The 27,027-nt window shown below is 41.4% G+C and overlaps 2 protein-coding genes across 8 annotated transcripts; one reads left to right on the top strand and one right to left on the bottom strand.

The window, feature by feature from the left end:
- Positions 1–190: 190 nt before the first annotated feature.
- Positions 191–9,615, bottom strand: LOC122826270 (HMG box-containing protein 1-like). 5 transcript variants are annotated; one of them, XM_044107921.1, is made up of 14 exons: positions 9,551–9,565; positions 8,939–8,969; positions 8,638–8,735; positions 8,335–8,439; positions 8,061–8,241; positions 6,397–6,520; positions 6,191–6,302; positions 5,805–5,914; positions 5,130–5,286; positions 4,908–5,052; positions 4,613–4,731; positions 4,330–4,498; positions 3,860–4,001; positions 191–3,765 (listed from the first exon to the last, which is right to left on the bottom strand). In XM_044107921.1, the coding sequence occupies exons 3-14, from the start codon at positions 8,726–8,728 to the stop codon at positions 3,739–3,741; spliced, it is 1,482 nt and encodes a 493-aa protein (XP_043963856.1). In that variant the 5' UTR covers positions 8,729–8,735; positions 8,939–8,969; positions 9,551–9,565; the 3' UTR covers positions 191–3,738. The 5 variants fall into 5 exon arrangements, with proteins under 5 accessions (XP_043963856.1, XP_043963851.1, XP_043963852.1 ...); XM_044107916.1 differs by lacking the exon at positions 8,939–8,969 and having other exon boundaries at positions 9,551–9,615; XM_044107917.1 differs by lacking the exon at positions 8,939–8,969 and having other exon boundaries at positions 191–3,762; positions 9,551–9,615.
- pik3cg (phosphatidylinositol-4,5-bisphosphate 3-kinase, catalytic subunit gamma) lies at positions 4,722–27,027 on the top strand. 3 transcript variants are annotated; one of them, XM_044107915.1, is made up of 24 exons: positions 4,722–4,799; positions 12,238–12,457; positions 12,561–12,732; positions 13,620–13,882; positions 14,408–14,494; positions 14,587–14,687; positions 14,783–14,952; positions 15,031–15,218; positions 16,179–16,286; positions 16,376–16,457; positions 17,124–17,553; positions 17,627–17,725; positions 17,807–17,942; positions 20,564–20,629; positions 21,083–21,226; positions 21,455–21,536; positions 21,950–22,053; positions 22,150–22,296; positions 22,377–22,467; positions 23,221–23,351; positions 23,978–24,089; positions 24,179–24,336; positions 24,438–24,519; positions 25,442–27,027. In XM_044107915.1, the coding sequence occupies exons 2-24, from the start codon at positions 12,245–12,247 to the stop codon at positions 25,639–25,641; spliced, it is 3,366 nt and encodes a 1,121-aa protein (XP_043963850.1). In that variant the 5' UTR covers positions 4,722–4,799; positions 12,238–12,244; the 3' UTR covers positions 25,642–27,027. The 3 variants fall into 3 exon arrangements, with proteins under 3 accessions (XP_043963850.1, XP_043963848.1, XP_043963849.1); XM_044107913.1 differs by having other exon boundaries at positions 4,776–4,799; positions 12,242–12,457; XM_044107914.1 differs by lacking the exon at positions 4,722–4,799 and adding an exon at positions 10,484–10,664.

Below are 27,027 nucleotides of genomic sequence, written 5' to 3'. Positions count from 1 at the left end.
GAACTCATGCATAGTATGACGCAAAACAGCTGCTTCCTACAATCAAAAGAAGAAGAAACTCCTGTCAATGCTGGTATCACTACAATTCGTGTTCCCCCATCAGATGCGGTTCCCTCAGCATCTCTTCACCTTAAAATGCAAAGTTCCTGGAGTTCATCGTCTTGAACACGAAAAAAACCAGTCACAAACGGTAGGTTTATCATGCTTTTTATTTTTACTCATGAATTACATGACATCATCTCCCCCTGATTAAGCTGTACGTGACGCCACGGCGTTAACAAAAGCGTGGGATACAAGAAGTTAAAGATGAATTCAAACCACAAAAAATATATTTTTTTCTCTATAACAATCTTAATATTTGTCATGACATATACTGTAGCAGTCTCGGAAGATAAAGTGCATTAAGAATGACCCTTACTGTGCGGTGAGAGGACGAATGTCGTCACCCTCTGCGTGGGAAGTGGATTTACATACACCCTCTAAAGGAGTTCCAATCAAGTCAAAGGTATTTTAAGACTTATGGTTTAATAAATGCTATTTCGATGCAGGTTTTTAAGAGAGTCTGAATTGTCTGTGTGTATAAAAGTGCTCTAGCAAAAAGGTTTTCTCAGTATACAAAAATAAAAGGTTAAGGACGAAATGTATTCTAAAGCAAATGTCTTATTTTTAGAACTTGCACACAATTATTTTATTTTCTAAATTATTGTTTTCAATTATACATATAGCTATATATAAACAGAATGGCACCCTGGACAGAGACAGCTATTGAGGAAGTGACGGTGATTTAAGCGGAAAATTAGAGAAAAAGCCATTGAGTGACGGAGAAATTGAGAAGATGAAGCTCAGGTGGAGGCATCGACTAACAGGTATACGGCACACAAACGCAGCTCAACCAGTTTACAGCTGAAAGCAGGAGACAGTGACGATAAAACCAATCAATTAAAATTAGTTTGAACTTTTAATTTTTAAACTAGCTGAGATTTATTGTCTCAGCTGCAATAAACGGGTGCGCCATACTTTCATAGGATACTCAAATAAAAAAAGCAAAACCCCATTCGTTTAGCATGCTTATATAAAGATGTCAGCTTTAAGATTTATAAGATTCTGTGGATGAAGCGCTGTTTGACATAAGAGTAAAAATCTGCTTCCATCTTTGCCCAATCTGATTAGCTTTTAGCTTTAGCTGCCAAGAAAAACGAAGTTTTATTTGAAATTACAAATGTTGCAGAAGTTAACCCAACTTTAAAAGGTAAAGAAAATTTATTTTTTATTTTTAAACAATAAGTCTGTTTAGATTAATATACACCTACGTTTGTACTGTGGACACAACTTGAATAAAGTAGAAAGCATGCTAACGCTAGCTTTTCACTTCCCTACTTAACCGTTGCATAACAAGGTTTTAAAGGCGTAAAAAAGCTACACTTTAAAAAGATTTTTTTTTTTTTAATTAGACCCAATTCCATAAGATTTAAAAAATATATTTAATTCTATCATGAGTTAAACCCAGCTGGGCTAATGGGTGAATATGTTAGTTGATTTTATATTTGTTCCCTTATTTAAATGTCTCATTCTCCACTAATTCATTTTCTTTAAACTGCAAATTCAGGCATAGTTAATGCAAATAGCAATCGGCCTCTGGCGTCACTGGAACAACAAATTTCTGTAAAAGAAATTCTTTAAAGAGGGCATGTAAATCCAGTTGTTGCTTTTTACGCTTTGTACAAAGAGTTCACTGTAATTTCCTGACAGTGACTAGAAATATCCAAAATACAAAAATCACTCACAGGAATTCAAACAGAATAGAACTAAAAGGTGAAGATGGACCTGATGTGAATGGGTGGTGTGATTTTGGTTGGAACATTTCAAAATAAAAGATAAAACACTATCTGTGGAGGGTTAAAATACCCCAAACAGAGCAGAGTGACACAAATCCTAATGAAGAACTGCTTAATTTGATCTGGCTTCTATTTTACACAAATGAGCTTTGATTAAACACACAAATCTGGCCCTGTGGATTAAAACCAAAGGCACATTTTGTGACCATATTCAGTTAACCACTGAGGTGATCAAGTCAAATGAATTTTTGGTTTCACTTCCTTTAGGAAATTCAACCTTCTGTTCCCTCTATCAAAATAAAAGCCAGAGAGAAGTAAAGCGTTTCTTTTGAAGGTCCCCTGTAGGATTTGGTGCCAGTTTTGCTCATTTTCTGCAACAGCGCTCTGATGTTTGAAGTGCGGCTTTAAAGTCTGGCTCTGCAGATGTTTGTTGAAAAGAGAAATGCACTCTATGTGTTCTCAAAGATGTGCTTCGTAATGTTTGATGAGTTCAAACAGAACTGTTGCTCATTTACATAAAAAAAACAACAAAAAAAAAACAACTACACATGTTGCCTTTTAAACGAAAACCTAAAGGAGACAGCTCAGGGTTGTTGATGTGAGGTTCTGTTGAAGCGTTATGAGCAGTTAATGTCTTACCTCTTGGTGTCTTTCTTTAGTTGAAAGTTGAATTTCTTGGTACTGGAGGCTAAAGCTAACAGCTGGAGGAGAGGAGGGCTGTCTGTTTATGGCAAAGTTCACCAGGTGAATTCAATCCAGATTACAAATTTCACCTCAGGGTAAAGAATTGATGCTCCCAAATATGTCAGAGGTCTTTAATAACGCATTCCTCTATGACTTCATTCATGATATTTTTGGGAAGATTTAGTTGGCTAATGCTACAGTCAAACTAAAATGACCTGAATATGACTAAAATTCACCACTTTTTAGTCCAATTGCTATGGCTAAAGCTAATTTAAAATGTATTTCCAAATATTTACACTGCAATACAATAACGTTCCAGAAAAAAAACCTGTAATATTTTCACTGTTTTACTTTTATATCACATGTTCACTGTCAGTCAAAATGATATGTTTCATATAGAACGATAATAGGTGGCGCACCGCATCCAAGCTGATAATTATCAGCTTAAATAATAATAACCGGGTTCTTTTAAACAGCCAATGAGTGGAAAGATAGATTACATGCTCAAGGCCTTTTTGAGATTGGAGTTCTTCTAGGCCTTCGTTTTGGCCCCTCTTAGACTAGACATTAGCATTAGCCTCTGAGATCAGCTAATGTTGTTGTCTCACACTAAATAAAGCGTGTTATCTGTTGCAGGTAAGATAACTCTCCAGCAGAACCTTGGATTAAAACTCCCGAGCTATCCCTTTAAGTGTTAATGAATTGATGCTAGGTTTGGTGTGAATTTGTTTAGTAGATGAACATTATGCACTAAAGCTGCATTAAAGCAAGGCTAAAATAGGCTAACACTAAATACATATCATATAATTGTGTGCAATAAAACATAGTTTAAATACAAATAGTACAGGCAAGAAAATACATTGCATATATCCTATTTTATGGCGTAGATTTTAGAGAAATTGGCTACACTGCTTTGGCTAAAATGCTACAGCACCACAACCTCCACCTGGTTCAAGCATAAAGAGAGACGCTGAGATTACCCACAGTCTCTCTGTTTTCACAAGATCACATTTTGTGAATTGAGGAACGCCACTCAAAGTTAAAACCTGTGGTTCGGGGAGACACCACACCCATCGGTAGGTACGCTAACTTTTTTTGTTTTAAACATGCTTCGAGGCAAGAGCAGCTGTGTGTCTCATAAACACATAAGCTCAATGCAGGATGTGGTACTGAATCCTTTTTTTCTCCGACTGCGTGTAGTCCCACACGCTTCGTCGGTTCAGCTTTGATTTCCTTGACAGCCCTGCTGGGGGAAACAATTAAATAAAAACCAGGAGTGGTGAATTAGATGCAGGTCAGCCAAGCATTAGGTGGCGCTGTGAGTATGGGAGTGGCCTTACGGAGTTGGTTCTTTTGCGCTTCCAGCAATCGGGGTTGAGCCTCTTCTGCTCGTCGGCGAGCGCCTTGGCCTGCTGGGTGAACATGCGGCGTTCCTCGCTTCGCATTTTCTTCCACTGCTCGCCCAGGAGGACGCTGATGGCTCTGTGGCACAGACGCACACGCATGACCACATGCGGCGCCGATTCAGAGCATGTCTAACTTGTAGCTTTCACATGTTGCCGCCACAAACTTGAATGTATTTTTATCAGGACCGGCACAGAGTGGAACGTAGAAGGGAATTTATTTTATTCTGTTTTTCCAAATAAAAATCTGAAAAGTGTAGTGATAGACCTTGCAATCACCCCTTGTTCTGATACCCCTCAATAAAATGCAATGAAACCGAGAAAATGCCAAGCTGAGGGTGACGACTGCAGGCATTAGAATTTTTGTGAGCCTCAATGTTAAAATAAAGTCATGTGTCTCTGCCCACCTGTTATCCTTGCCGGGATACATCTGCGTGTACTCCACTCTGAACTTCTTGGCGAACAGCATGAAGGCGTTCATTGGCCGCTTGCACTTATTGGGCGAGGCACTGCTGCTAGCTTGCGCTTTAGCTGGCTTTGGATGTTTGGAGAGGGAATGGCTGGGACTGTGGCTATCTGGAGTGTGTCGGAGTACAGTAAAGAGTTTCTCATTGTGACAGAAATCATTATATTAGCACATGTCTGAGTTAAAAGTTGGGCCTAATCTTAAAACATTAAGGATTACAAGACCTCGCTTTGTGTCTCTGTCGGGAGAAACGGCGCCCCCGCTGGACTGTGAGGCATGTCGGCGTCTGGCCATGCTGCTCAGCAGGTAAACAGCGGAGGAGTCCAGAGGAGTGAAGTCATAACTGCAAAAGAAGCACACTTTCAGAAGGAAGGAAGGTGGAGCTCTCTAATTGTCCAGTCAATGCTAATGGTAAGTAGCAGAGTGTTGTTTTACTACTCTTCCCAAAGCCCCATAAACTCACAGAAGTTCACCCGAAAGGTAGACTGCAATATCCCAAAATATATAAGGTATATTTACCTTCTAAATGTGTCAAACACTAGCGAATCATCCGTATGCTTAGCATCCCGGTGTCCAGGAGGCAGGCACATATCACCCACTTCCATTTCATAGCACGGTATCCCATAATGCACCACAGTCAAGCTTGGGTAAAACGAGGACCATCCTGAGAGAAGGGAAAGAGCTTGAATAATGATTTCATTGGTAGACGCCACTGGTACTGTTCGTCACCCGTGCTGGTACCTTTGTTTTTGACATAGAAAGGGTGATCCAGTTGGCACCGGGCCGTGACTGGCGTATGTCCAAATACGCCAGGGTCAAAGGTTAGCTGCAAGACGGCCTGACCACAAGACACAGTTTCTTCGTGCTCAACCAGCTGCAGGCCCTCAGAGCCATAACTCTGTACAAGACAAGATGTTCCATGCATTTTTACTGAGTGGTACGGCATGGATCAGTACGGTTTGGTACACTAGTTTGATTGCACTGCAAAAGTAGCTCTTACAACCAAACCATACCAGGCCTGGGTCCATTTCAGTTGTAAATCCATAGGACTATGGTACGGTACAGCTAAGGTGGAGCTACTGCCATCACACATGGTCTATTGATTGGGGGACTGAAAAGCGCTGTTACGAGAACTAGACATAGAAGGGCTTGTACCGATGTTTGTAGTATGACACAATGTCAGGCATTTGGGTTTAACCCCTTCTGCCCAGTGAGAATCCAACAGGGAATGGAGATTTCATCCTGACTATGCTGGACTATAAAATGGCATTCCATATCTCTCAGTGGAGACGAGGTACTAAATAATGGCTAATTGTCCAAACTTCTCTCTGCATCTAATTCAATGTACTGGTAGAAAAACCTAAAGATAATGGAGTTAATAATAGTTCAGAGAGGTGCCTATGACAGCTGTTGTACCTTCAGGAATCTTGAGCGCTCCTCATCGACACAGTGTTCTTCACCAGACCCCATGTCCTCAACATCCTGCCAGTTCATACATGAGCCGCTGTGAAAACGCAGGCGAGTTCCTGATTGGAGAGGAGCAAAACCGTTCAACTTGTATCACTTTAGTTCAGGGAAACTCAAGTTTGTTTGTGTGCTCACTTGTACAATAATTGTGCACATACAGGAACATCACAGTCATTGACACAATCACAGGAAGGAAAAGGGGAAATCGAATGTAGAATACCTAATTACTTTTTCCTAACTCCAGACATTTTCAGTCCCAACTTCCTTGGGTTAAACTTTAAATCCTTTTGAAGATCACACACTTCCCCCCAGGACTGTTCTGTTCACAGATCTACCTTTTAGAAAGCAGTGCCAGACTGTGGGTGGACAGGAGAAACTCCAGCCCATGTCCTCATCATCAGACAGGGAGGACCTGGTTGATACGACTGAGCCACACTCGCTGCTCGTCTGCAAATACAAAACCGCCATCAGGCAGCATTAGCACTAGTCACAACAAAGAATAAGGATTTTTATTATAAAACATAAGTAAAGCTTGGCTTACCCTGCTGCGATGTCGCTCCCTGCTGTGAACTCTAGAGGGCGACGAGCTGATCTGGAGAGTAGGTGGAGGACGAGCGTAGGTGTGTAGATCACTGCTAGTGCTGGGGATGCAGACTGCAGAGGAGCTAAAAATGTCCAACCACACAGTCTAAGAACAACAGTGCTTTGATTCACATGATGTAGTTATTGTGTTTTAAAAGATATTCTCCAAAGAACCTACTAAATCTAAAGTGCCACCATACATTAGAGGATGTGTCCTATTTGTTTCATCTACTTGAGGGGGACTTAAAAAAAAAAAAAAAAACCTTCTACAATAGAATAACAAAAATCAGAAGGTCAGTTTCTAAATGTGATCTTTAAGACACTCAATATGTCTGTAGAACTTTCCCAAAACCGTCTCACTGCTTACATCCACAAACTCATGAAATATGTTGCACTGCTCAGGATCCGGCAACATGCAAGAAGATCATGTCATAGAACCAATCCATTATTAGACCTGCTGAATTTTAATTTTCCAGCCAAAAGGTGACTGAAAAATAGATTATCTGTGGTTACGGCAAGATATCAATAGCAAATATTAACATTTTCCTACCTATCTGGTAATGAAAGTATTTAAATCTAGCAGATTCAGTAGTTACACTGTTAAAGTAGGCTAAAACCTTTTCAGGGTTTACGTGCATCCTTAAAAAGTCTTAAATTAATGTCTCTAAAACTACGGTCTTAAAATGTCTTAAATTAATTTTTTAAAATGTAAGTTGGTCTTACATATATTAATCGCAGGTATTAAATTTGTCATGGCGAGACTATTTCATCTCATATTCCATATAATTTATTTTTGTTATTAGGCTTTCTCTCCGGCAACAGTTTGTTGCGTGTCAACCTCTTCATTGTGTTCTTTAACTTAAGGCAGTTGAGGCTACCGCTAACTAGCTTTTAATAATCAACCCTTGCCAGCTAGCTAGTTTGCTTTTTGTTGCATTTATCATTGCTAAATGTAAATTATTGCCAGTTGACTTGACGATGAATGTCGGTACCATAGACTCACTTCTCTTTCTGACCCATACCATGTAAAGTACGGGTTGGCAAACTAGGTAAAACATTTTACATAGCTCTACTACTATGTAAAATGTGACTTATTTTGTAAAGTTTTGTCATGATACAGGTCTTAAATATCATTAATGATAGTCTTAAAAAACGACAGTATTATGACTTTTTACGAGATCTTAAAGTCTTATATTTGTGTTGGTGAAACCTGCAAAGACCCTGCGTTTGCCGGAACACCATACCAGCTTGTGTTTTAAATGCCTCATTAAGAGTGTCAAAAAATACTCTAATCACTTTTTACAGCGTGTATAAATAGCTGCTCACTGTTCAGCTGCATACCATAAAACGTTTTCACACTCAGAAAGTGCCATTAATTAAATGTGGACAATGCCTATTTTCACATCACTGATTTACCATATAGATTGGAAAATTTCCACCATTTGGCATGAAAGGCTTGCCGTACTTAATGAGAGCAGTGCACAATGTAACTGGCGGTAGTGATAGTGGTTGACTGCCTGAAGAATTAATGATCATATGCCCTATTAGTGCTCCTGTTGTGGTTCAGGTGTTTTGCTACTCGTGAAATAAGTTCCTATTTCTGGTGTGGAGCTGAGTGCCGACCTGCTGTGAGGCAGGTCCTGTAGAAGCGGGCTCTGGGGCCCCGTAGCGATGTGAGCCAGCTGTGTGAGCCAAAGCGTCTCTGGAGGCTGAGGCCGCTCCTGGTGCGACACACCAAGCTCCACCTGGTAAACGGGCTCCACCGTTAGTTCCTCCCGAACCTCCTGGAGGTCTGGCAGGTCGTCTGGGAGAGCAAGCCGTACATTTTAATTACTCAAAAAAAAAAAAAAAAAGAAAGAAGAATAAGCAGCTATGTTGCTGCTTATATGTTAGCTACCATATTCCATGAAGCTGTCGCTGGTGGGGATCCCGGGGGAGGAGAGGAAGTGTTCGTCACAGCGTAGCGGATCATGAGCCTGGTCCCCGTCAGCGCTCATTCTTCCTGAAGGAAAAAGCTGAGGATCAGAGCAGCTCATGGAACTGAGTATTAATGAGCCTCTTTTTCACTGGTTTCCTTCCAGATGACACAGGTTCTCTGGTACCTAAAGTTAAAGCTAAACCTTACTGTGAGGTGTCATTAATTTATTACTCACTGAAGACCCGAGGCTAAAATGCAATAAACTGCTAATTGATTAGCTACCTGTGTATTGAGTCTGATGGTCAGCCTGTTGCATGTTGCAATCATGGGAGTTGCTTGATGGAAGAGGTGGATTTTTCACCTCCCAAACCATGATGTAACTGAAACACAGAGTTTATAACAGGTTTATAATGGAGTTGTTTTGACCAACCACATAAAAATATAATGGCATCAGTCTTAGTGTTTATTTATGGTTTAAGTGACATAAGAGCCACATCAATATACATTCACAACAATATAAAATCACCTCATTGTGCACTGATTGTTCACTTTCAGAACAAAATCGAACTTGTTTCACTTTTACCTGTTACATCACTATTGTCCTGTGACGATGCCTTGTTTATAAACGTCCAGGTCCAGCGCGCATGCGCATTTAAAGTCCATTCATTCAGTTCAGAAAAGGACGGAGAATATACACTTTAAATAACAAGTGGAAACCAATGTAATAAACTCGGATAAAGGTATTTAGAAGAGCAGAATGGCGGAATACTGGCCGTTGTCATAATAAAAAGAAACGCCACAAATGTCGAAGTCTTTACGTTTTGTACAACTTCAAAGGAAAGTACAGTGAAAGTCACGTCGATAAAAGAACAAGAACAAAGGCGTTACATTCGGAACCGAGGCAGACTAACTCAGGTCGAGAGTAATTTTCGGAAGGTGAAAAAATGACTAGGCCGAGTTAACTGGCTAAGACGTCCTATTGCGTAAAACGCAGTACAACAAAACAACGTCAACAATGAAAGCTTTACGGGAGCGAGCTGCGAAACTGCATTTACAGCAATAAACGAGCGCTGACAGCTTCGTGTTTTTACTCCTGTTCTGAGTTTAGATACATATATGTTCAACTCTGTTACGTCTTCTCAAATTCAGCGATTTAAAAGCCGTAAAAGACTTCAATGAACTTTTCTCAACTCACCAAAACAGTCGCCTTGTAGGGAGAAGAGGGGTTGTTGTAAACATAATGTTCTAGTTATCTAATTGGTCATTCATGGTGTCAATCTTTGGTGTTTGCGTTTCTCATTGGCCAGCCAAGTGTGAGCTTTCGCTCTCTAAAACATATGGGTTGGGTTGGTTTTGATAAAAGATGGTTTAAGTAAGAATTACTAAACAGTTCGATCTTTTATATGTTTTATTTGGTCATTTTCGGTGTACCCATTGTCTTTAATACTTTGCCGTAGAGACCAGGCCACAAAAACTCTTATATTCGTGTCAAGATTACAGTATAGTATTGTCCTGGAGGGAGGCGAGTTTTCACTGCACTCTACTGGTCGTAGACACTATTCCGTGACACTGTGCAATATTTACATAATGCAGTTTATTTATTCCCAAGATTGTCAGTGACGCACCGAAAATAAACACCAATCTACTAACAAAAATAAAAAATAGAAATATATTCAATATATACAGATACAATATATTATGTTGTAAGGCGGAGGAAAAAAAAAATCTTTAGATGGAAATTTCAAAATTGCTTCATCTATACTTTACGCGGCCACAAGAGGGAAGCAAACTCACATTTAAAGTACTCAGCATTACGAATATTATCAAGCGGTACAAGACAAGATAATGCCAGGTTAATACCTAATTATTCATATTTAGAAAATGTATTATTATTATTAGTAGTAGTAATTGTATTATTGTTATTGTTTTAAAGTGATAAAATATATTTACAGTCAGTATTAATTTTTTTTATTAATGTAGTTAGTTATTTTAATCATTTGAAGAATTAAGTTACAATCCCAGCTTCTTCAAACATGCACGCGCAGTATGATTCACTTCCTGTACAGCGGTGTTTTAGTTTGAAGACAAAGCGGAAGTTGTGGATTGCTGTTCTGTTTAGAGAAAACTTAGCCGGTGAGTTTGACAAGTTGTGGTGGACTTGTGGAGGCGCAGCATTTCCTCCTAGCAGTTCCTGAGCACAAACTCCAGAAAACCCCGATTTTATTTAATGTTTCCGGATCTCGCAATTTAGCATAAATGCCGAATTCTTCGTCGAGAGCTCCGGGGTTGGTTGCCTCCTGCGTTCCTTGGTGAGTCCTTATTAAAGGCTTTATGTTTGCGTGTGCGCGCGCGTGTGTGTAGCCACACACGCCTCTCTGCTTCCTGCTGTACCGTTACACCACAACCTGCTGCTGTATCTCACTCTTATGGTGGCTGCGTGTTTTTTCTTTGTTTTATCCCTTATTTTCACCTCTCTGCGCTGTTACTCTAAGCTGCTGTAGTCCTCTAGTCTACGCTTAAAAGTGCGTCGGACCCAAAACAGCTGACGGGGAGCTATTCTAGTCCATCCATGCTGTTTGACTTTTGCTTCCTGCTTTTCAAAGCTTCCTCTGCTGATGCAGAAAGAAGCAGAAGGGAAACTCCACCGACTTCTTTGCATTTGTTGTGGCTTGAGCAGTTTTGAAATAAGTCATTCGGGGCTGCACTAAACGAATTGATTATTTCTATCAAAATAAAGTCATTACGGACAAAACATATTGCTGAAGTTACGGTTTATTTAAATTCTCTCCGATATAATCCAAGGAGTTGTTTATAGTTTTTTTTAATGGAGTAAAAACATGAAGAAAAAACTCACTAAGCCGTCACCATATTTGCGTATTACCAGACATGATATTTTTGGCTCATTGGATGATCTATGCCTCATACTCTCAAAACTATAAAAATACATTAAAGTTTCAGATCAAGTACCTGTGAAAACTTCCTTAAATATTTCCCTTTTTTACTTTTCTAAATCTCTAACTTAAAAGAAATAGGTCTTAAAGATGCATGCATTCATCACTGCATCATTTATTATCACCATTGTTCCCATTAACAGATTCAAGACAAAAATAAATCCACTATATCCACAAGACATTCTAATAAAAACTAAGAGTCTATCTTAGTGAGAACTTCCTGAATGGTGTGGCACAAACATTCTTCTTTTTCGTTTTTGTTGCACATGTCCCTAAAAGTCCCGATCTCTGGTAGCTGTCAGCCTCGCAATGCATCTAAAGAGGCTTCTGACTGAAGAATGTTGCTATATGACAGTTTCATGGCTGTCATGATAAAACAGCTCAACAAACCGCATTCCAGATGACATTATTAGTTGTTCATAAGCTCCGCTAATCCTCCTCATTTGCTTTTGCTGCTCCTCTTTAAACCTCGGCCAGGTTAGAAAACCATATTTCTAGCAGTTTGAAGGCACTGAAGAATCTTCTGGCCACATTAACCAGGATCTTGTTTAACTCACAACATTAGTGGAAGCATGGTGGTGGAAATATTATGACTGTGTGTTGGCTCACACACATTAATATGTGTTTTTGATACGAAAACACATATTAATGTGTGTGAGAGTTGTTTGAAAGGTTCCAGCTGACAAAGAGGAGACACTCGTGTGGGATCGCGCAGAACTCGCCTGCAGCGAATGCTAAGTTTAACTGCAAAACTGAAGCTTTGGTCCGACAATTTCTGTCATCGTGGCTGAATGATAATTTGAGTGTTCGTCGTTGCTCACTCCGGTCGAGTCCAGATTGTGGCTACAGACCGATCAGATCGTTGCGTCCCATGGCAACAAGGTGTTTGCATGATTACAGGTAATAATTAACTGCGTGCTTTGTGTCCAAGCTAGGCAATGGACAGGCAGCAGATCCAGGTGAGCGACGAAGACTGCGAAGTGGCACGGGAAGGGAACCGCAGGAGGAGGAGGAAGAAAGCCATCACCTCTGCCTCCTCCGCCTCCATGGATCAGATCAGCGTTGAGTTTGTGCTGCCCACAGTGGCGCGGGGCGGGAGCAGCCCCGACTCTCTGCTGCTGGAGGTGGCCGGGAACTGGACTGTGGAACAGGTTGGGGATGCTCAGGGATCTTTTTTTTCCTTTTATTTTATTTTTTCCACTTTAACTCCAGCGAACGGGTGAAACATGTTTCGCCCGTTTGTTCTTTTCCCAGGTGAAAGCCCAAGTTTGGATGAAGGCGGTGTCTTTAAACCTCTGTCCCGACTTCTACCAGCGCTTCTGTCCTGATCACTGCATCCTCCTCTATCAGAAGAAAGGCACTGTGTGTGAGATCTACGACAAGCACCAGGTCTTCCAAACACTGGACTGCATTCGCTACTGGAGAGGTACTGGTTGCCTCTTGGAGCCAGAAACTATTTCTGTCATGACTGTTAATGGAAACAAACTGAGATTTGTTCTTAAGATGTATTCTGACTGTATGGAGGACAATATCCCACCTGCAGTAGACAGCAGCCATGTTGGAGAAAGATTCCCCTGGGAAAAACAAACTAGCTGCTGTTTACTACTTATAAAGTTCTGTGAAACAGCAATAGCTGCAATAAATTGCTGCACAGACAATAGCAATAAACATTCAAAATATGGAAAGTACAAAAAAACAATAGAAACAATTAAGCATTAGGAAAACTTTCAACGTGTGTTAAAAGACACAGAATAAAAACGTGATTTAAACAGATTTTTTACCTTATAAAGGGGCTCTTCTAATATGTGACTGCATATCGTTCCTAGAATAAGAAGAGCTACATTCTGCCATATATTTTCAGCCAACACGGTTAGCACAAGGGCTCTCTCTCTTCATTTTCTTCCTCTTTCATTTTTAACACGGCTTGTAGATGTAACGGTACAACTCCGTAGAAATTGTGTGTAAGCAAAACTTAGAGACAAAAGTTGCATTATTTATTATGCGCTTTGCTATGAAGCATAGCGCATAATGCTTTGTAAAAATCGAAGGACTGGTTTCTCTCTACAAACATCCAAACACGAGTAACTGTCTATTTAAGACCACAAAGTCCAGTAGAGTCCATCCTTGACTGTGTGAACGTTTTTGTAATAGGTAAAAAAAATAGATTTTGTAAGGGTTTTAATACCAATTGTGATCTGTTGGCTTTAGCTTAGCATATGTAGCTTCTTTGAACTACTTCACAGAATCCTACTGTGCGACAACTAAACTGTGCCAACAGGAACTTCAGGTGTCTTGTTTTTTGTGTATCAATAGCTCTAAAGAAAGATGTGGGTCGAATCCAGCTGGTGCCACGCCCGCAGCCCACAGACGAGTCCCAGCAGTACCAGCGTTACCTCAACTACCTGATTGGCTACGACGTGACTGACGTTAGCAACGTCCACGACGACGAGCTGGAATTCACCCGCAGGAAGCTGCTGACGCCGCGACGCATCGAGCTGTCGGACCGGGACCCCAACCTTTACTCCATGGACCCCTGGGTCACCCGGAAGCCGCTGCCCGAACACCTTCTCTCCAAGGTGTGTTCTCTTCCAGAACCCCTTCTTCACCCGATTGTCCATCCGGGATTATTGAGAGAAAAAAAAGAGTTTAGAACACTACAAATAAAATTTGTTTTGGATTCTTCAGCTGCAAATGTGATATTTTCCAACCAACCACCTCCATCAGCTAAGAAGTGCTCACTTCCCACTCCATGCCCACTATGAAGGAGGAATGCTCACTCATGACCTGCTATTTGTGGTGACACCTTTATAGCAGCGCTGCAGCACGACTCAATCTCATTTTCCTGTTTCATGTGGGCAGCCTCCAGCTTCGAGTGGTGCTGCTCTGAACTAGTTTGTAATGTGCGTCGCTCATTCTGCACCCTGCCTGAATGCTTTTCAGTCGGTCAGAATGTGTTTTCCTTCAGAATCAAGGATTCCTGGTCATTTAGGAGCAACATGTCATATCTAACATCAATGATTTTTTTCATATTTCCTTCTGAACTACTGACAAACAAAATTGTGCCTTCATCTCCACCCTGTTTTCCTCCTTCATTCTCTCAGGTTAATAATGGTTACATCCTGGTCGTGATCCATGTCAGCACCTCCAGCCAGACTATCAAAGTCTCCATTGATGATACGCCTTCACAGGTTGATAAATATAGCACATGAACCATGCACCTCTTCCTGTTTGATAAATATGCCATTTCCTGTTGCGTTTCTATCTTTCCCCTGTTTTTTAGGTATTGGCGAGCTTCTTTGCAAAAACGGCCAATAAAAGGGTTTTGTTGGGAATCCCTGAACACTTGACCGAGGAGGACTTTGTGTTGCGTGTGTGTGGCAGGTATGCGGTGTGTGGAAACTCCCTGGGAAACTTCACGTTGGGGTCAGGTGTGGTTAGGTTGGAGTTGGTTATCGTTGTTTCTGTCTCACACTAAGAGAGGAGTATTTGTATGGAGAGAAAGCCCTGCAGAGCTTCAACTGGATCCGCCAGTCCCTCAAGAACGGAGAGGAGATCCACCTGGTTCTGGAGACTCCGCCTGATCCGGAGCTGGATCTGGTCCAGCGGGAGGACTGGGCCCAAGTGGATGACTGCACAGGAGTCGCAGGTTACAATTTTGAAACGCCGCTATTTATTAATTTCTACTCAAACATGAGCCGAATTAAACTCTAAAGGTTTATCACAGGCACCCATGAACAGCTGACCATTGCTGAGAAAGACCATGAGCGAGTGTTCACCATCTCCATGTGGGACTGCAACAGGAAGTTCAGAGTCAAAGTGCTTGGAATCGACATCCCGACGCTCCCCAAAGTCCCAGAGCTGACGGTCTTCATCGAGGCCAGCATCTTCCATGGGCAGCAGCTTCTGGCTCAGGTTGGACACATTGGGCGATGGAGACTTCCATACACACTAGAGAGACTTTTTCACATTTTACCACATAACAACCACAAACCTCAAAGTATTTCACTAGAAATTCATGTGACCAACACAAATGTGGAAGGATGTTTTTACAAAGAAAAATTACCTACTCTATTGTGTTTGTTCATCACTAACCTGGTTTTAAAAAAAAGAAATATGTAAACAGCTTTTTGTTCTACACTTTGCTTCGTCCAGAGGGTCTGGACCCTCGGCTATTGAAAAACTATTGAGCGGTTGACTGTGTCGAAGTTTTAATTTTTACCCAATTGCTAACATTTGGCTGTGATTTATGTTCAGCGGTATGATTATGAGAATTTTTTTTGCGCTGAACGCAGACTGTTATTCTAAAACAGAGCAGAAAATCGATGTTATCATTCATAACTTCTAATTTGCTGATTGGCCCGATTGAAATTCTGTTGGAGGAATCCAGGTCAATGGGAGAAATTCTAGACAGAGCACTGAAAGGAGATGAGAATCGAATGGAATTGTGTATGGCAGTGACCAGAATCATCACACAAAATCACCACAAAATACATTGGCTATAATATGTTAGGAATACACAGGCATTCTCCATATACCTAAAACCTGCTGTTGTGACAAAAGTCAAATACACACACAGTTTCCTGCTGTGTCTTCCCTGGAAACCATAAGCCACCATCAATCCTGTTAAACTATTCTGAATTTGCATGATCAGCTTATTCATTTCGGATGCGGTGTGAAGACAATAAACGCTACGGCTGACAGCATGAATACAGGCCAACATTGTCCTCCGATTCCTGTGAACATCATTTGAATCCTGGATGTAAGGCAGCTGACTCTTAAAGGGACCATGACGGTTTATTTTTTTACTTATTTTTTGAAGTTATGAGCAGTGACTGCGTTAAAACCCTAAATGACATCAATGAACTTTTTTAGGAAAGAACAACTTCCAAGACGTTTAATGAAGAAGTGCTGTGGAACTGCTGGCTGGAGTTTAACATAAAAATCAAGGACCTACCTAAAGGGGCACGCCTCAACCTGCAGGTACATCTGGTTACCTTCACTACTGTTTTGTCGTGTTTGGCTAAAATAGGGTCGCTTGGCTAGCTCTGAAACACTTTAACTAAATCCAGGTGATCTGCGGGAAGCAACCCCAAACCTCCAACCCCAAAAGCTCCTACCACGACAACACAGCAGGAAGCTCCACCCTTGAAGGTAATGTCCAGTTGCAACAGCACTGATCGCAAATGAGTCAAGCTATTAAATGTAGAACAGCTCACTGTGGCCATTTTAGTCTCTGACAAACAAGTTGTGTATTTGGGGAAACATCTGTGTCTGAACACCTGATTTTGCTTGTGATCGGCTGATTTATGTCATAAAAATGCACAATTTAATGCCTACCGATAGTTATTTGCCAACAGCAAACAAACTCAAGATGAAGAACTCTTTTAAATGACAAAGAGTTGATGGAGTGACTGTACGAGCTGCTCGTGACAGTGTTTCTCACCATGGCTCACCAGGAGATTTAATCCATTCACAGGCTTTTCCCAATAGAAAAATGAACTATAGAGCATCGACAAATCAGTATTTTTACCAAACTGATTGCTGAGCAGTTACTTGGCAAGGTAGGCCCAGATAACTTGGTGTTAGCTACCACAGTCCATAGCCAGAAAAAGCGTCCTGTGTCTTTCTCCCTTCGCTTAAGTTGCTTCACACTGTACTTCTTTAGCAAAGAATATTGAAACAAAGGTCCCAGGACGTCCTCATCTTGCAGCATTAAACACTCTTCAGATGTCGCCGTTCTGTCATTTGCGATCAGTGCCGTTTGCCGCCATCAACAAGGGAACCCTTTATCATCGCGCCTCTTTGTCTGTCTTTCAGGAAAGACCAAGAACCGCCTCCTGTACTACGTCAACCTGCTCCTGATCGACCACCGCTCCCTCCTCCGCCAAGGCGAGTTCATCCTCCACATGTGGAAGATGCTCGAAAAGAGCGAGGAGAGCAGCAGCAGCATCAACGCAGACAAGCTCACGTCGGCCACCAACCCGGACAAGGCCTCCTCCATGGCCATTGCCATCTTGTTGGACAAGTACTGCTACCCGGTGGTGCTGCCCAAGAGCAGGGAAGTGGGCAGGGACTGTGGAGCCGGCGGTGAGGAGGGCGACGGAGGGGAGAGAGGTCAGAGAGAAATGCCCAACCACCTGAAGAAGCAGTTTGCGGCGATCGTGTCCACGGATCCCTTACATCCCCTGAGTCCGGAAGACAAAGAACTGCTGTGGCACTTCAGGCACGAGTGCATGCGTGATCCGAGGTATTTTACTTCCCAATTACATTATACTATATATTTTCCTTTTTTGCTTAATTTAATCAATAATCTTGCTTAGGGCTTACCCGAAGTTGCTGGGCTCAGTCAGATGGGGGAAACAGGAAGACGTCCTGGCTACTCATCGCCTGTTGGATCGCAGCAATGCCTGGGACACCAGGTAAAGCCGACGCCTCAGTATTACATCTCTGTTTGTAGTGATGATGTTGCGTTGACCTGTTGGCACGTTGCTGCTCCTCAGTGGTCTGGATGTTGGTCTGGCAATGCAGTTACTAGACTGCCACTACTCGGACGCCCAGGTCCGATCCATGGCGGTGCGGAAGCTGGAGACGCTGGAGGACGATGACGTCCTCCGGTATCTCCTCCAGCTCGTCCAGGTGGGTCTTATCTGATGTTTGTGTTTATCTGTTATCAGGCGTTACAGCAAACCTGAAGCTGCAGATGGACAGTTAGAAATACGTGATGTTTGAAAACCCGTGTTACATTAGAGTCTAACCTTTTAGGAAATGAAGGAGTTTTGTGGTACTTTAGGTCCCGTCACTTTTTCAGAGGAAATTAGTTTCTGTTTGTCTGTCAGTGTTCCACATAGAGCAAGTCTATTGGGGTCAAAGGTGTGATTCTTCCTCCCCTCTTTCCTTGGTGCCTCTTCTCTTCTTTTCTTCACTGCTTCCTTATTTTCTTCCTTACTTCTTTCCTTCCTTCCACTGTTGTTTCCTTCCTCCCTCCATCCCTTTTTCCTTCCTTCCACCCTTGTTTCCTTCCTCGCTCTCCTCCTTTGTCTTTTATTTCCTTTCTTATTTTCCTTCTTCTTTTTCCGCCTCCTTTCTTTCTTATATTTATTCTTTCATTCTGTCTATCTTTTATACCCTCATTCTGTCTTTTTGCCTCTGTTCTGTATTTTACCTTTTAAAAGTTCTAGACTTTCAACATGAAGAACATGTACTCTGGAAACACGGCTACAACAACACATAGCTAGCCATTTGCACGAATGATAATCAATCCATAATCAATTAAACCAATTTGGTGAAAGCAGCAGCGGCAGCTGCTGTGCATACCGAGTTACTGTTAATGTTGGCGTTTCACAGACGGGTGTGTCGGAAATCTGAATTCTAAATGCGGTTCTGGTCAGAGTTAATAAATGCTGTTCATTTCACTGAAGGCTCCTCATGTCTCGGTCTCAGCTCACCAGCCAGTGGAAACAGCTGACTCATGCCTCACGCTTCTCCTCGGTGTGTTTCCATAGTTGACTCGGCGCTCAGCTTTGCATGAGCAACAAGCGTCAGCTGAGGCCAACAAAGGGCCCTTTGCTTGGATAGGAAAATGAGACTTTATCTCCGCTTGCTGTGCATTTTAATCACCAATGGAGGATTAGTACTGAATGTTTATATAAATACTAATATTGAAGGATGAGGCGCTCTGGAAATGTGTGGGACTGACTCAGCAGGCAGCCTCATTCTGTCTGATCTGTTTTCGAATGCCGCAAAGTCTAATCTTAGATCAACCGCTGAATAACAGAACGGGAGTGAAAACACAGACGCGTTAATGTGAAAAATAAATGTGTTTTAAAGTGAAGGAAAGCATTGATTTTCCCCATTACTACAAGTTTCATAAGGAAGCCGTTCAAGAGGTGGAATTTCAGCTCAAACTGCTCCCGATATTTAACATTGCATCCTTAGCTCACCCCACAAATTCCTCCAGGTGAAGCACAATAGGCTCTGTGTTTTCACTTCCTTCATTGCTACAGTCAAATTTGTTTCGGTTCAGTTCACAAATACTAATATTGATCCTGAATAAACTGACATTGGCTGGGTGATGCTGTGGACAGGAAGGATCTCTAGTAGCAGAAAAAAAGAACAACTAAAGAATCTTCTCATTAAAAGCTATCATGACTTGATAACAGCTCAGCAGAGACAATACTCAACAGTAACTCTGTGCAGGTTGTGGCCCTGTCTGGAAATGATGCCACTTCCTGGTTGACTTTTATGACATAATAATCCAGCCTCTTTATGAGCTGCGGTTGTTTATCACCGATAAAAACACTTTTATGTTTGCTATATATGTCAGAGCACAGGAGGGTTGGATGGATATGAACTTTGTTTTACTTGTTTTGCTCTTAATAATGTGGAAAGTTATAGGGATGCTAGAAAATATTCAGTTTGTTCAAGAGCAATGTTTACATATTCAGCTCTCGTCATCTTTTTTTAAATGTATTTTTAGACGACAGAAAGTGGCTTTATTACAGCTGAACACCAAAAAAGGCAAAAAACCCAGAACACAACAGCAGCTTGTGTTTCATCCAGCGTCGCCCAAACCATGATACTTCCACTTCTGTGCTTCACAGCAGGTATAAGGTTATTTTCCTGGACTGCCAAGCATGTCCTCTGCTCTGCTGTCCAAATAATGCAGAAATGCATTTATAGATCCGTTCTTTCTGACAAGCTAAAAGCTTGTTTATGCTTTTCTTGGAGAGATTTGTTTTCAGGGTATACCGGTTAAGTCACTTGATTTAACTTTCCTCTGCTGAAGGCTATTAAATTCTTGAAGCCTTGTTAAGTTTCTAACAAAACCACAATCTGTTACAACTCTTTAGGCTTTCAGGCCTATTAATCTTAAATCTCTTCTTCCGTTGTTGTGTAGTTGTTAGTTTAAATCCTTTTTACCACAAAATAGCCTTGTGTCATCTGCAAACAGTATAAATTTTGGCAGTTTAGAAACATTTTTACGGATATTATCAACTTTTTTTCTTTTTTTTTTCAATTGTGAATGAAGTTTCTTGTTTCTGTCGTCTGCTTTTAAAGGGAACAGCAGTTTATTTGGATGATCAGAACCTAAAAATAATCTGTCTCAAGTTAAATCTTAGTTGGTTAGGTGTTTTGGGATAGTTTCTATAGTTACAGTTGCCCATAATATGGTAATTACTGAGCATATATATGTGAATAAAAGAAAACCAGTGCATTGTGACAGACAGACATGTTTGTGTGTCCGTCTTCTCCTGCAGGCCGTGAAGTTTGAGCCGTACCATGACAGCGCCCTGGTCAGGTTCCTGCTGAAGAGAGCATTGAGGGTAAGCTCAACAACAAGACTACTCCTGTGTCATGATAGTATAGTTATAATACTATCCGGTTATAATACTTGATAGTATTTTAACTGGATAAATCAGCCACAATTTCCTTCCTTTTGGGAGACGTAAATCGGCCGCCACATGTGAGACTGATCTTATTCTCTGATCTCATCTACCTCTGCGAAGGTCCTAAAATCAGCCACCGTCTCATTTTCCCAGACAAAAAATCAGAATCAGCAGGTCAGGCTTTTTAAAGATTGATGATTGGCTAGGAAACTGCATTTAGGACCCATGTACTTTGGTTATAGAGAGTTACAAGGAAGTGAAAATGTACATGAGATAAAAAAAAAAAAATCCCTATGATATTGCTAGTGTAAAATTGAGCCTTAAATAAACTTGTATTTCCCCTGTTCTTTTTTTTATCAGACACTTCTAATCATTTCTTCCTCTCCACAGAGTAAGCGCATCGGCCATTTCTTGTTCTGGTTCCTGCGGAGCGAGATCGCCCAGTCCATGCACTACCAGCAGAGGTACGCCGTGTTGCTGGAGGCCTACCTCAGAGGCTGCGGGGAGAACATGCTGCTGGACTTCAGGAAGCAGGTGAAGCGTCTCCCCCTCTCCAGACAACAATCACAACCGATCCTCAGTTAGCAGAGTGTTACAATAAAAAAATATTTAAAAAGTCATTTGGAGTATTTGTTCCGTTTCTGAAAGCTTCTTGTTTCTCATCCTTTTCTGGTAGAGCCCACCTGTTGATGTTTTTAGTTTTTTTTTTTTTAAACCCTTCGGATACAGAGTATAGTTTTTAAAAAACTTGACTCTCTCCAGGTGGAGATGACGGAGGCCCTTCAGAAAGTCACGCGTGAGATGAAAGCCATGTCTGCCGACAAGTATGACGTCACACAGCAAGGTGAGGAGGAGAACGGCTTCCATCATGTGGCTCTGAAATCACTTCTAACAAAGTCAGGCTAGCGTGACCTTCCTCCTTTCCCCTTGCTACTTTTGTTTCAGATTAAAACTTTTTCCTGACCTTGTTATCTAGTTGTCGGGGTGTTGACAATTAGTAGCAAATATTCTTTTAAATATCTAGTCTACAATTAAGATTTAGCACATTACATTGACAACAGCTAAAACCAAAGCTGGTCGTTGTCAGCGAACAGTTTTTTGCCCCATTAGAGAGCTGGGGGGTGGGATCCTGTCCATGTGACGTCGTCTTGAAACGTCTCTATATGCTCTACGTTGTGTTGCTCTGTCACATAAAATGTCACTTCAAGTGTGAGACTTCCTGTGAAACTAAGTGTGCGTTTGCTGTGTGATTGTCAGTTGTGATCCAGCTGCGTCAGAAACTGGAGACCTTGCAGTTGTCGGGCCTTCCGGAGAGTTTCCGAGTCCCTTATGATCCCGGGCTGAGAGCTGGGACTCTGCTGGTGTGAACACACACACACACACACACACACACACACACACGTCTGCGTCCATAAGGACCAACGTCGAATCAGCTGCGTTTTGTTGTGCACGCGCAGATCGAGCAGTGCAAGGTGATGGCGTCCAAGAAGAAGCCGCTGTGGCTGCAGTTCAAACGCGCCGACCCCACCACGCTGTCCAAAGACCCCGTGGGCATCATCTTCAAGGACGGGGACGACCTGCGTCAGGACATGCTCATCCTGCAGGTGGGTCGGCTGCCAGACGCACAAGTTCTCACAGCCAGAGGTTCCAGGAAGTCCGCTCACGTCTCCGCTCCTCCTGTCAGATCCTGCTCATCATGGAGTCCATCTGGGAGACGGAGTCTCTGGATCTGTGCCTCCTGCCATACGGCTGCATCTCCACCGGCAACAAGATCGGTCCGCTACACTCTTACACTCTTATATGCTTTATCTACGCTACAAAACACCTCCTCACCTTTTTTTTCAAACTTTGTCACAAAACATTAACTTGGATAAATCCATCTAATGTTTGCTATCAGGTGAGGAACGTTGTCCTTTGACGAATCCCTTTAATCCAGACACATTGGAGAGTTTTTCAACCTTCTGCTTTATCTCAGTCAGCTTTAAGTCAAGACTTTGACTAGGCCAGGGGTTTGCAGCCTTTACAGCGTCTCAGGACAGCAAATTGAAACCACAAATGTCACATGAGAGTTTGAAAACAAAAAACATTTTAGATAAATATCTACTTTAGACATTTTATCGCTATAGGTAGTACTAAAATAAAGGTAAACGAAGAAGAAAGATTTTTTTTTTTTTTAAACAGATTTAAAAATATATTGTTGCTACTTTAGTGTCATTCCTTGTTGGAATTTAGTGCAAATGTTGCAGAAAGAAAACTGAAAACCAGTTTAAAAACTTGTAATTTGTAGCCAAAGTCATGTTGAGCCATTGTGGAATGTCCAAAGAGCCACTAGCAGTAACAGAGACTTTTTTTTTTTTTGATTTTCTTTTTTTCGAATCACCTATTGCAGAACACAAGCGAATTTGAACTTATGACCACAAAGTGACGGCCAGATTCCCTCCAATAGAGCAGAATCCTCTGTGTAGGGTTAGTCTGCAGCTGGTCGTCTGTTGCCATAACTGTCTGTTCTGCATCTGTCGTCCCTGTAGGAATGATTGAGATCGTTAAAGACGCCACCACGATCGCTACCATCCAGCAGAGTGTCGTCGGAAGCACCGGTGCCTTTAAGGATGAAATCCTCTACCAGTGGCTGCGGGACAAGTGTGTCAGCGAGGAAAAGGTGCCCTTCACAAACACCAACTGGATGTTTCTGCACAATACAAAACCACCAGCAGGGACACTACTGAGCAAATATAACTAAATGAATGCCTTCCATCATAGAAGTAAACAGGAGTCAAATACTAAACCGTTCTAGTCCTCCAATCGCTGAAAATATGCTTTGAAATGAAAATCAAAAAGTAAATTATTATTTTAAAGAGAGCATCATTTTTTTTCTTCCATTTACTATTTATGCAGTATGCTGTGTTTTCCCCAAGAATAAAAAAAATATCTAACAACACATTCAGTTTTGAGTTTGCAGTCTAACAAAAAGCTTAAAAAAAAAAACAAAACTGTGACTTTAACACAACATTTTGAATAAAATGGCGCAAAATTTCAGGGCACAACAATCACAAAAACAAACATGGCAACATCCTGCAGGGACTGACCAGTAGCGTTATGTAATCAGACCGTTGCTTTGTTTCCTGCTGCAAATTTGTTTACCAAATAGCAGAAAGTAGGAAGTAGCTTTAGTTCCTGACAGGAAGGAAGTAAGGCCACAACACACACAGCTGGCATAACATGCAACCTCAGCATGGGACTGCATGTTTTCAAGCTCTGTGTGTGTGTGTGTGTGTGTGTGTGTAGTTCCAGCAGGCGGTGGAGAGGTTCCTGTATTCCTGTGGCGGATACTGCGTGGCCACCTACGTCCTCGGAATCGGAGATCGCCACAATGACAACATCATGATCACAGAGTCGGGTAGTCTGTCTGTGTTTAAACATAATGATAGGTTTACAAAAATGATCAAAACGCGGGCAGCTGAAAGGACGTGCGGACGGTTTCTGCAGGGAACCTGTTCCACATCGACTTCGGTCACATCCTGGGGAACTACAAGAGCTTCATGGGAATCAGCAAGGAGTGGGTTCCCTTCGTGCTCACGCCGGACTTCCTGTACGTCATGGGAACGTCGGGGAAGAAGAGCAGCCCCCACTTCCAGAAGTTCCAGGTGCGAGACTTGCTTTTGTTTTGCTTTTGTTTTGTTATTTTTCGATTGCGGATCCAGTCAGAAACAAAATGACCCCTCTTCATTTTCCCACGCCGTTGCAGGATGTGTGTGTGAAGGCTTACCTCGCTCTCCGCCATCACACCAACCTGCTCATCATCCTGTTCTCCATGATGCTGATGACCGGTAAGCCGCAAAACGTTTTCACACCCCAGGTTTGTCATAAAGTGCAAGCTAACGCTTCATTATAGGCCTAAATTTAGAAAACTGTACGCACAATTGAAACCAGGATATTTTCATACACCTAATCAAATACATATGTTTTCCTCATTGTGTGAGCTTAAATCAGACTAAAGTTTTCTTGTCTTTGGTTGATTAGAATTACCCAAATTATTTCTATTCGCTAAATCCCAGAAAACTCAACAAGGACTTTTTTTTTGTTACTTTCTTTGTATATTGTGTGTTAGCATTTAATTTGAGCAGGAAGGTCATTTACCTTTACAGGATTTTTTTTATTCTGTTTAATATTTTTTAATGCTCAATGACTTATTGATTGTCTTACATTTTAGACATTAAAATTATTTGAATTTTTGTTGGGTTTTTTGGTTGTTAAATTTGACATTTAAAAATATACTATTTTGCTATTTTATTTTTTAGTTAATCTCATCGCAGCATATGAAATATTACAACAAAAATCATTAATTACAATAATAAATCATACAATATAGGGAATTTTTAAAATATTTTTGTTGTTTTTATCTCCATAGTGGTGCTGGAAAGGTTGGAAAACTTTTTGAAAATGCATGAAAAATGATTGAGTTTTACCCTGCAGGGGGGTTTATAAGTGACAAATCCAAACACGGACTTCTACACTTTAAATGAAAATCTGAAAAGTGTGGCACGGTCTGTGATTTCTTTGTCGAATCAGAATAAAAGTGCCTACTGTTATGCAGCATTTATTATATAGAGTTCCAAAACAGCATATCGAAAAAAAAGCGAAAAAGTAAAAAATGCGTGAATCACCCAATCAACAAATACACCATCGCTTTTTTTTGTTTCAAGCGTTTCTTTTTAAGACTCAAATCAAGGTCGTTTCTTTGACATTCAGGGATGCCGCAGCTGACCAGCAAGGAGGACATAGAGTACATCCGTGAGGCGCTGACGGTCGGCCGCAGCGAGGACGAGGCGCAGCGCCACCTGCTGGACCAGATCGAGATCTGCCGGGAGAAAGGCTGGATGGTTCAGATCAACTGGTTCGTCCACCTGGTGCTGGGGATCAAGCAGGGCGTGGAGAAACGCTCCACGTAGACGGCACTTCCTCCTCAGACGGCTGCAGCTACCCTTTCTTTATTGTTTCAGAACTTTCCCCGTTTTTATACATATATTTTCTTTCGTTGAATTAACAAGGTAGATGCTAATTTTGATCGTTATTAAAGCAAAAACCAAAAGAGAGACCGTTTATATCGCACTTTAAAGACCAAGTCGAGACCACATACGCATAACCAAACATTCCTAGAGCTTTTTTAAAACAGTTTCAATATGAGATAAGTAATCGGTGCAGCTTTCAAATGAGTAAAATTGTTCATTTTATTGCATTGTATTTTTTGTTGGTTTTTTTTTTTCTTATGAGAAACATTCCCCCGTCTCTCCAAAATGCATAAAATTTTTGGCTCTCAACTCTCAGAAGCATGAGCTTCTCTAAGATCTGAGGTACAAGGTAAATATCTGTCTTAAAGGGGCGGTGTTATGTATTTAAAAAGGCACATAGCGCCATTTTATAGCACAATCAAGTAACAGTAGCCGCGTTTCCATTGCAAATGTGCTCAAAACATTGTCAAAATAACACAATTTTGCAATTGCAGTGCTACCATTAAATAAGAAGCACAATTAAAATCCCAAGTGAATAAATTTGTTCAAGTCATTAAAAAAACAACTACTTCCGCCAGCTACTTCCTGTTGTATTCTTCTTTGTTGTTTGCAGCAGATTCAACGTCCAGTTGTTGATCGTGTGACTCCTGTGATGTGGAAAAAGCGTTTCCGTTGCAGTTTTGTGAAGCCAATTTCAACCTAGCCGAAAAAACGCGCCGCATCCTAGCGCCAAAACTTTAAGTGATATGATATATGATGAATGAAAATGCAGTTTATGTTGCCTTCAGTTGAAATTTGACTTTGTAATTTTAACGCCTTGAAATCGGCCTTTGTCTCTTTAAGAAGCTCCTGCTCTCTCCTAAACTCCGCCTTCAAGAAGTCATCACAATGTGTCTCCATTAAGTCGTTTACAGCCATTCTGAATGTTTCGCTGAGAAGTAGTTCGTATAATGAGCTCAGCAGATGCACAGTTCCACCAGATGTTTGCTAATTGCTGCTGGCTAGTCTGAAGGAGCTGAAAGGGCAAGTCATGGAGAGCTTAGTGGAAAAGCCAGCACTTGGTGAGACCAAGCATTTAGGCACCCCAAATTGTTGCCACCGGAGACTAAAGGGTTTCTCAAACATGCATGAAAGAATCAAAGCAATACTCCCCGTTTGTTTTGATGATGGAATAGCATTATGACATCATGTAAATCTTAGAAGTTGATGTTACATAACACTGCCTCTTTAAAACCAGTATTTGTGTTTGAGTTTCCTTTAAAACGCACGGGTTGCTTCTTGGAAAAAGCTTGAACATGTTTAGTAAATAAAGACGAGGAATCAAGA

The sequence above is a fragment of the Gambusia affinis genome, linkage group LG23 (genome assembly GCF_019740435.1).
Source record: "Gambusia affinis linkage group LG23, SWU_Gaff_1.0, whole genome shotgun sequence".
NCBI classification, from domain to species: domain Eukaryota; kingdom Metazoa; phylum Chordata; class Actinopteri; order Cyprinodontiformes; family Poeciliidae; genus Gambusia; species Gambusia affinis.
This window is presented reverse-complemented; position numbering and strand designations above follow the sequence as displayed.

Bases quoted from the DNA above. Each gene is read 5' to 3' on its own strand.
- pik3cg (XM_044107913.1), top strand. The intron at 12,458-12,560 runs GTTGGGGATGCT...TTCTTTTCCCAG, and splicing joins GGAACTGGACTGTGGAACAG to GTGAAAGCCCAAGTTTGGAT. The intron at 14,688-14,782 runs GTATGCGGTGTG...TCTCACACTAAG, and splicing joins GTGTTGCGTGTGTGTGGCAG to AGAGGAGTATTTGTATGGAG.
- LOC122826270 (XM_044107916.1), bottom strand. From the start codon at position 9,594: ATGTTTACAACAACCCCTCTTCTCCCTACAAGGCGACTGTTTTG. The intron at 6,521-8,060 runs GTCGGCACTCAG...GGACATTTTTAG, and splicing joins CAGGACCTGCCTCACAGCAG to CTCCTCTGCAGTCTGCATCC. The intron at 6,303-6,396 runs GTAAGCCAAGCT...TTGTATTTGCAG, and splicing joins GGGAGCGACATCGCAGCAGG to ACGAGCAGCGAGTGTGGCTC.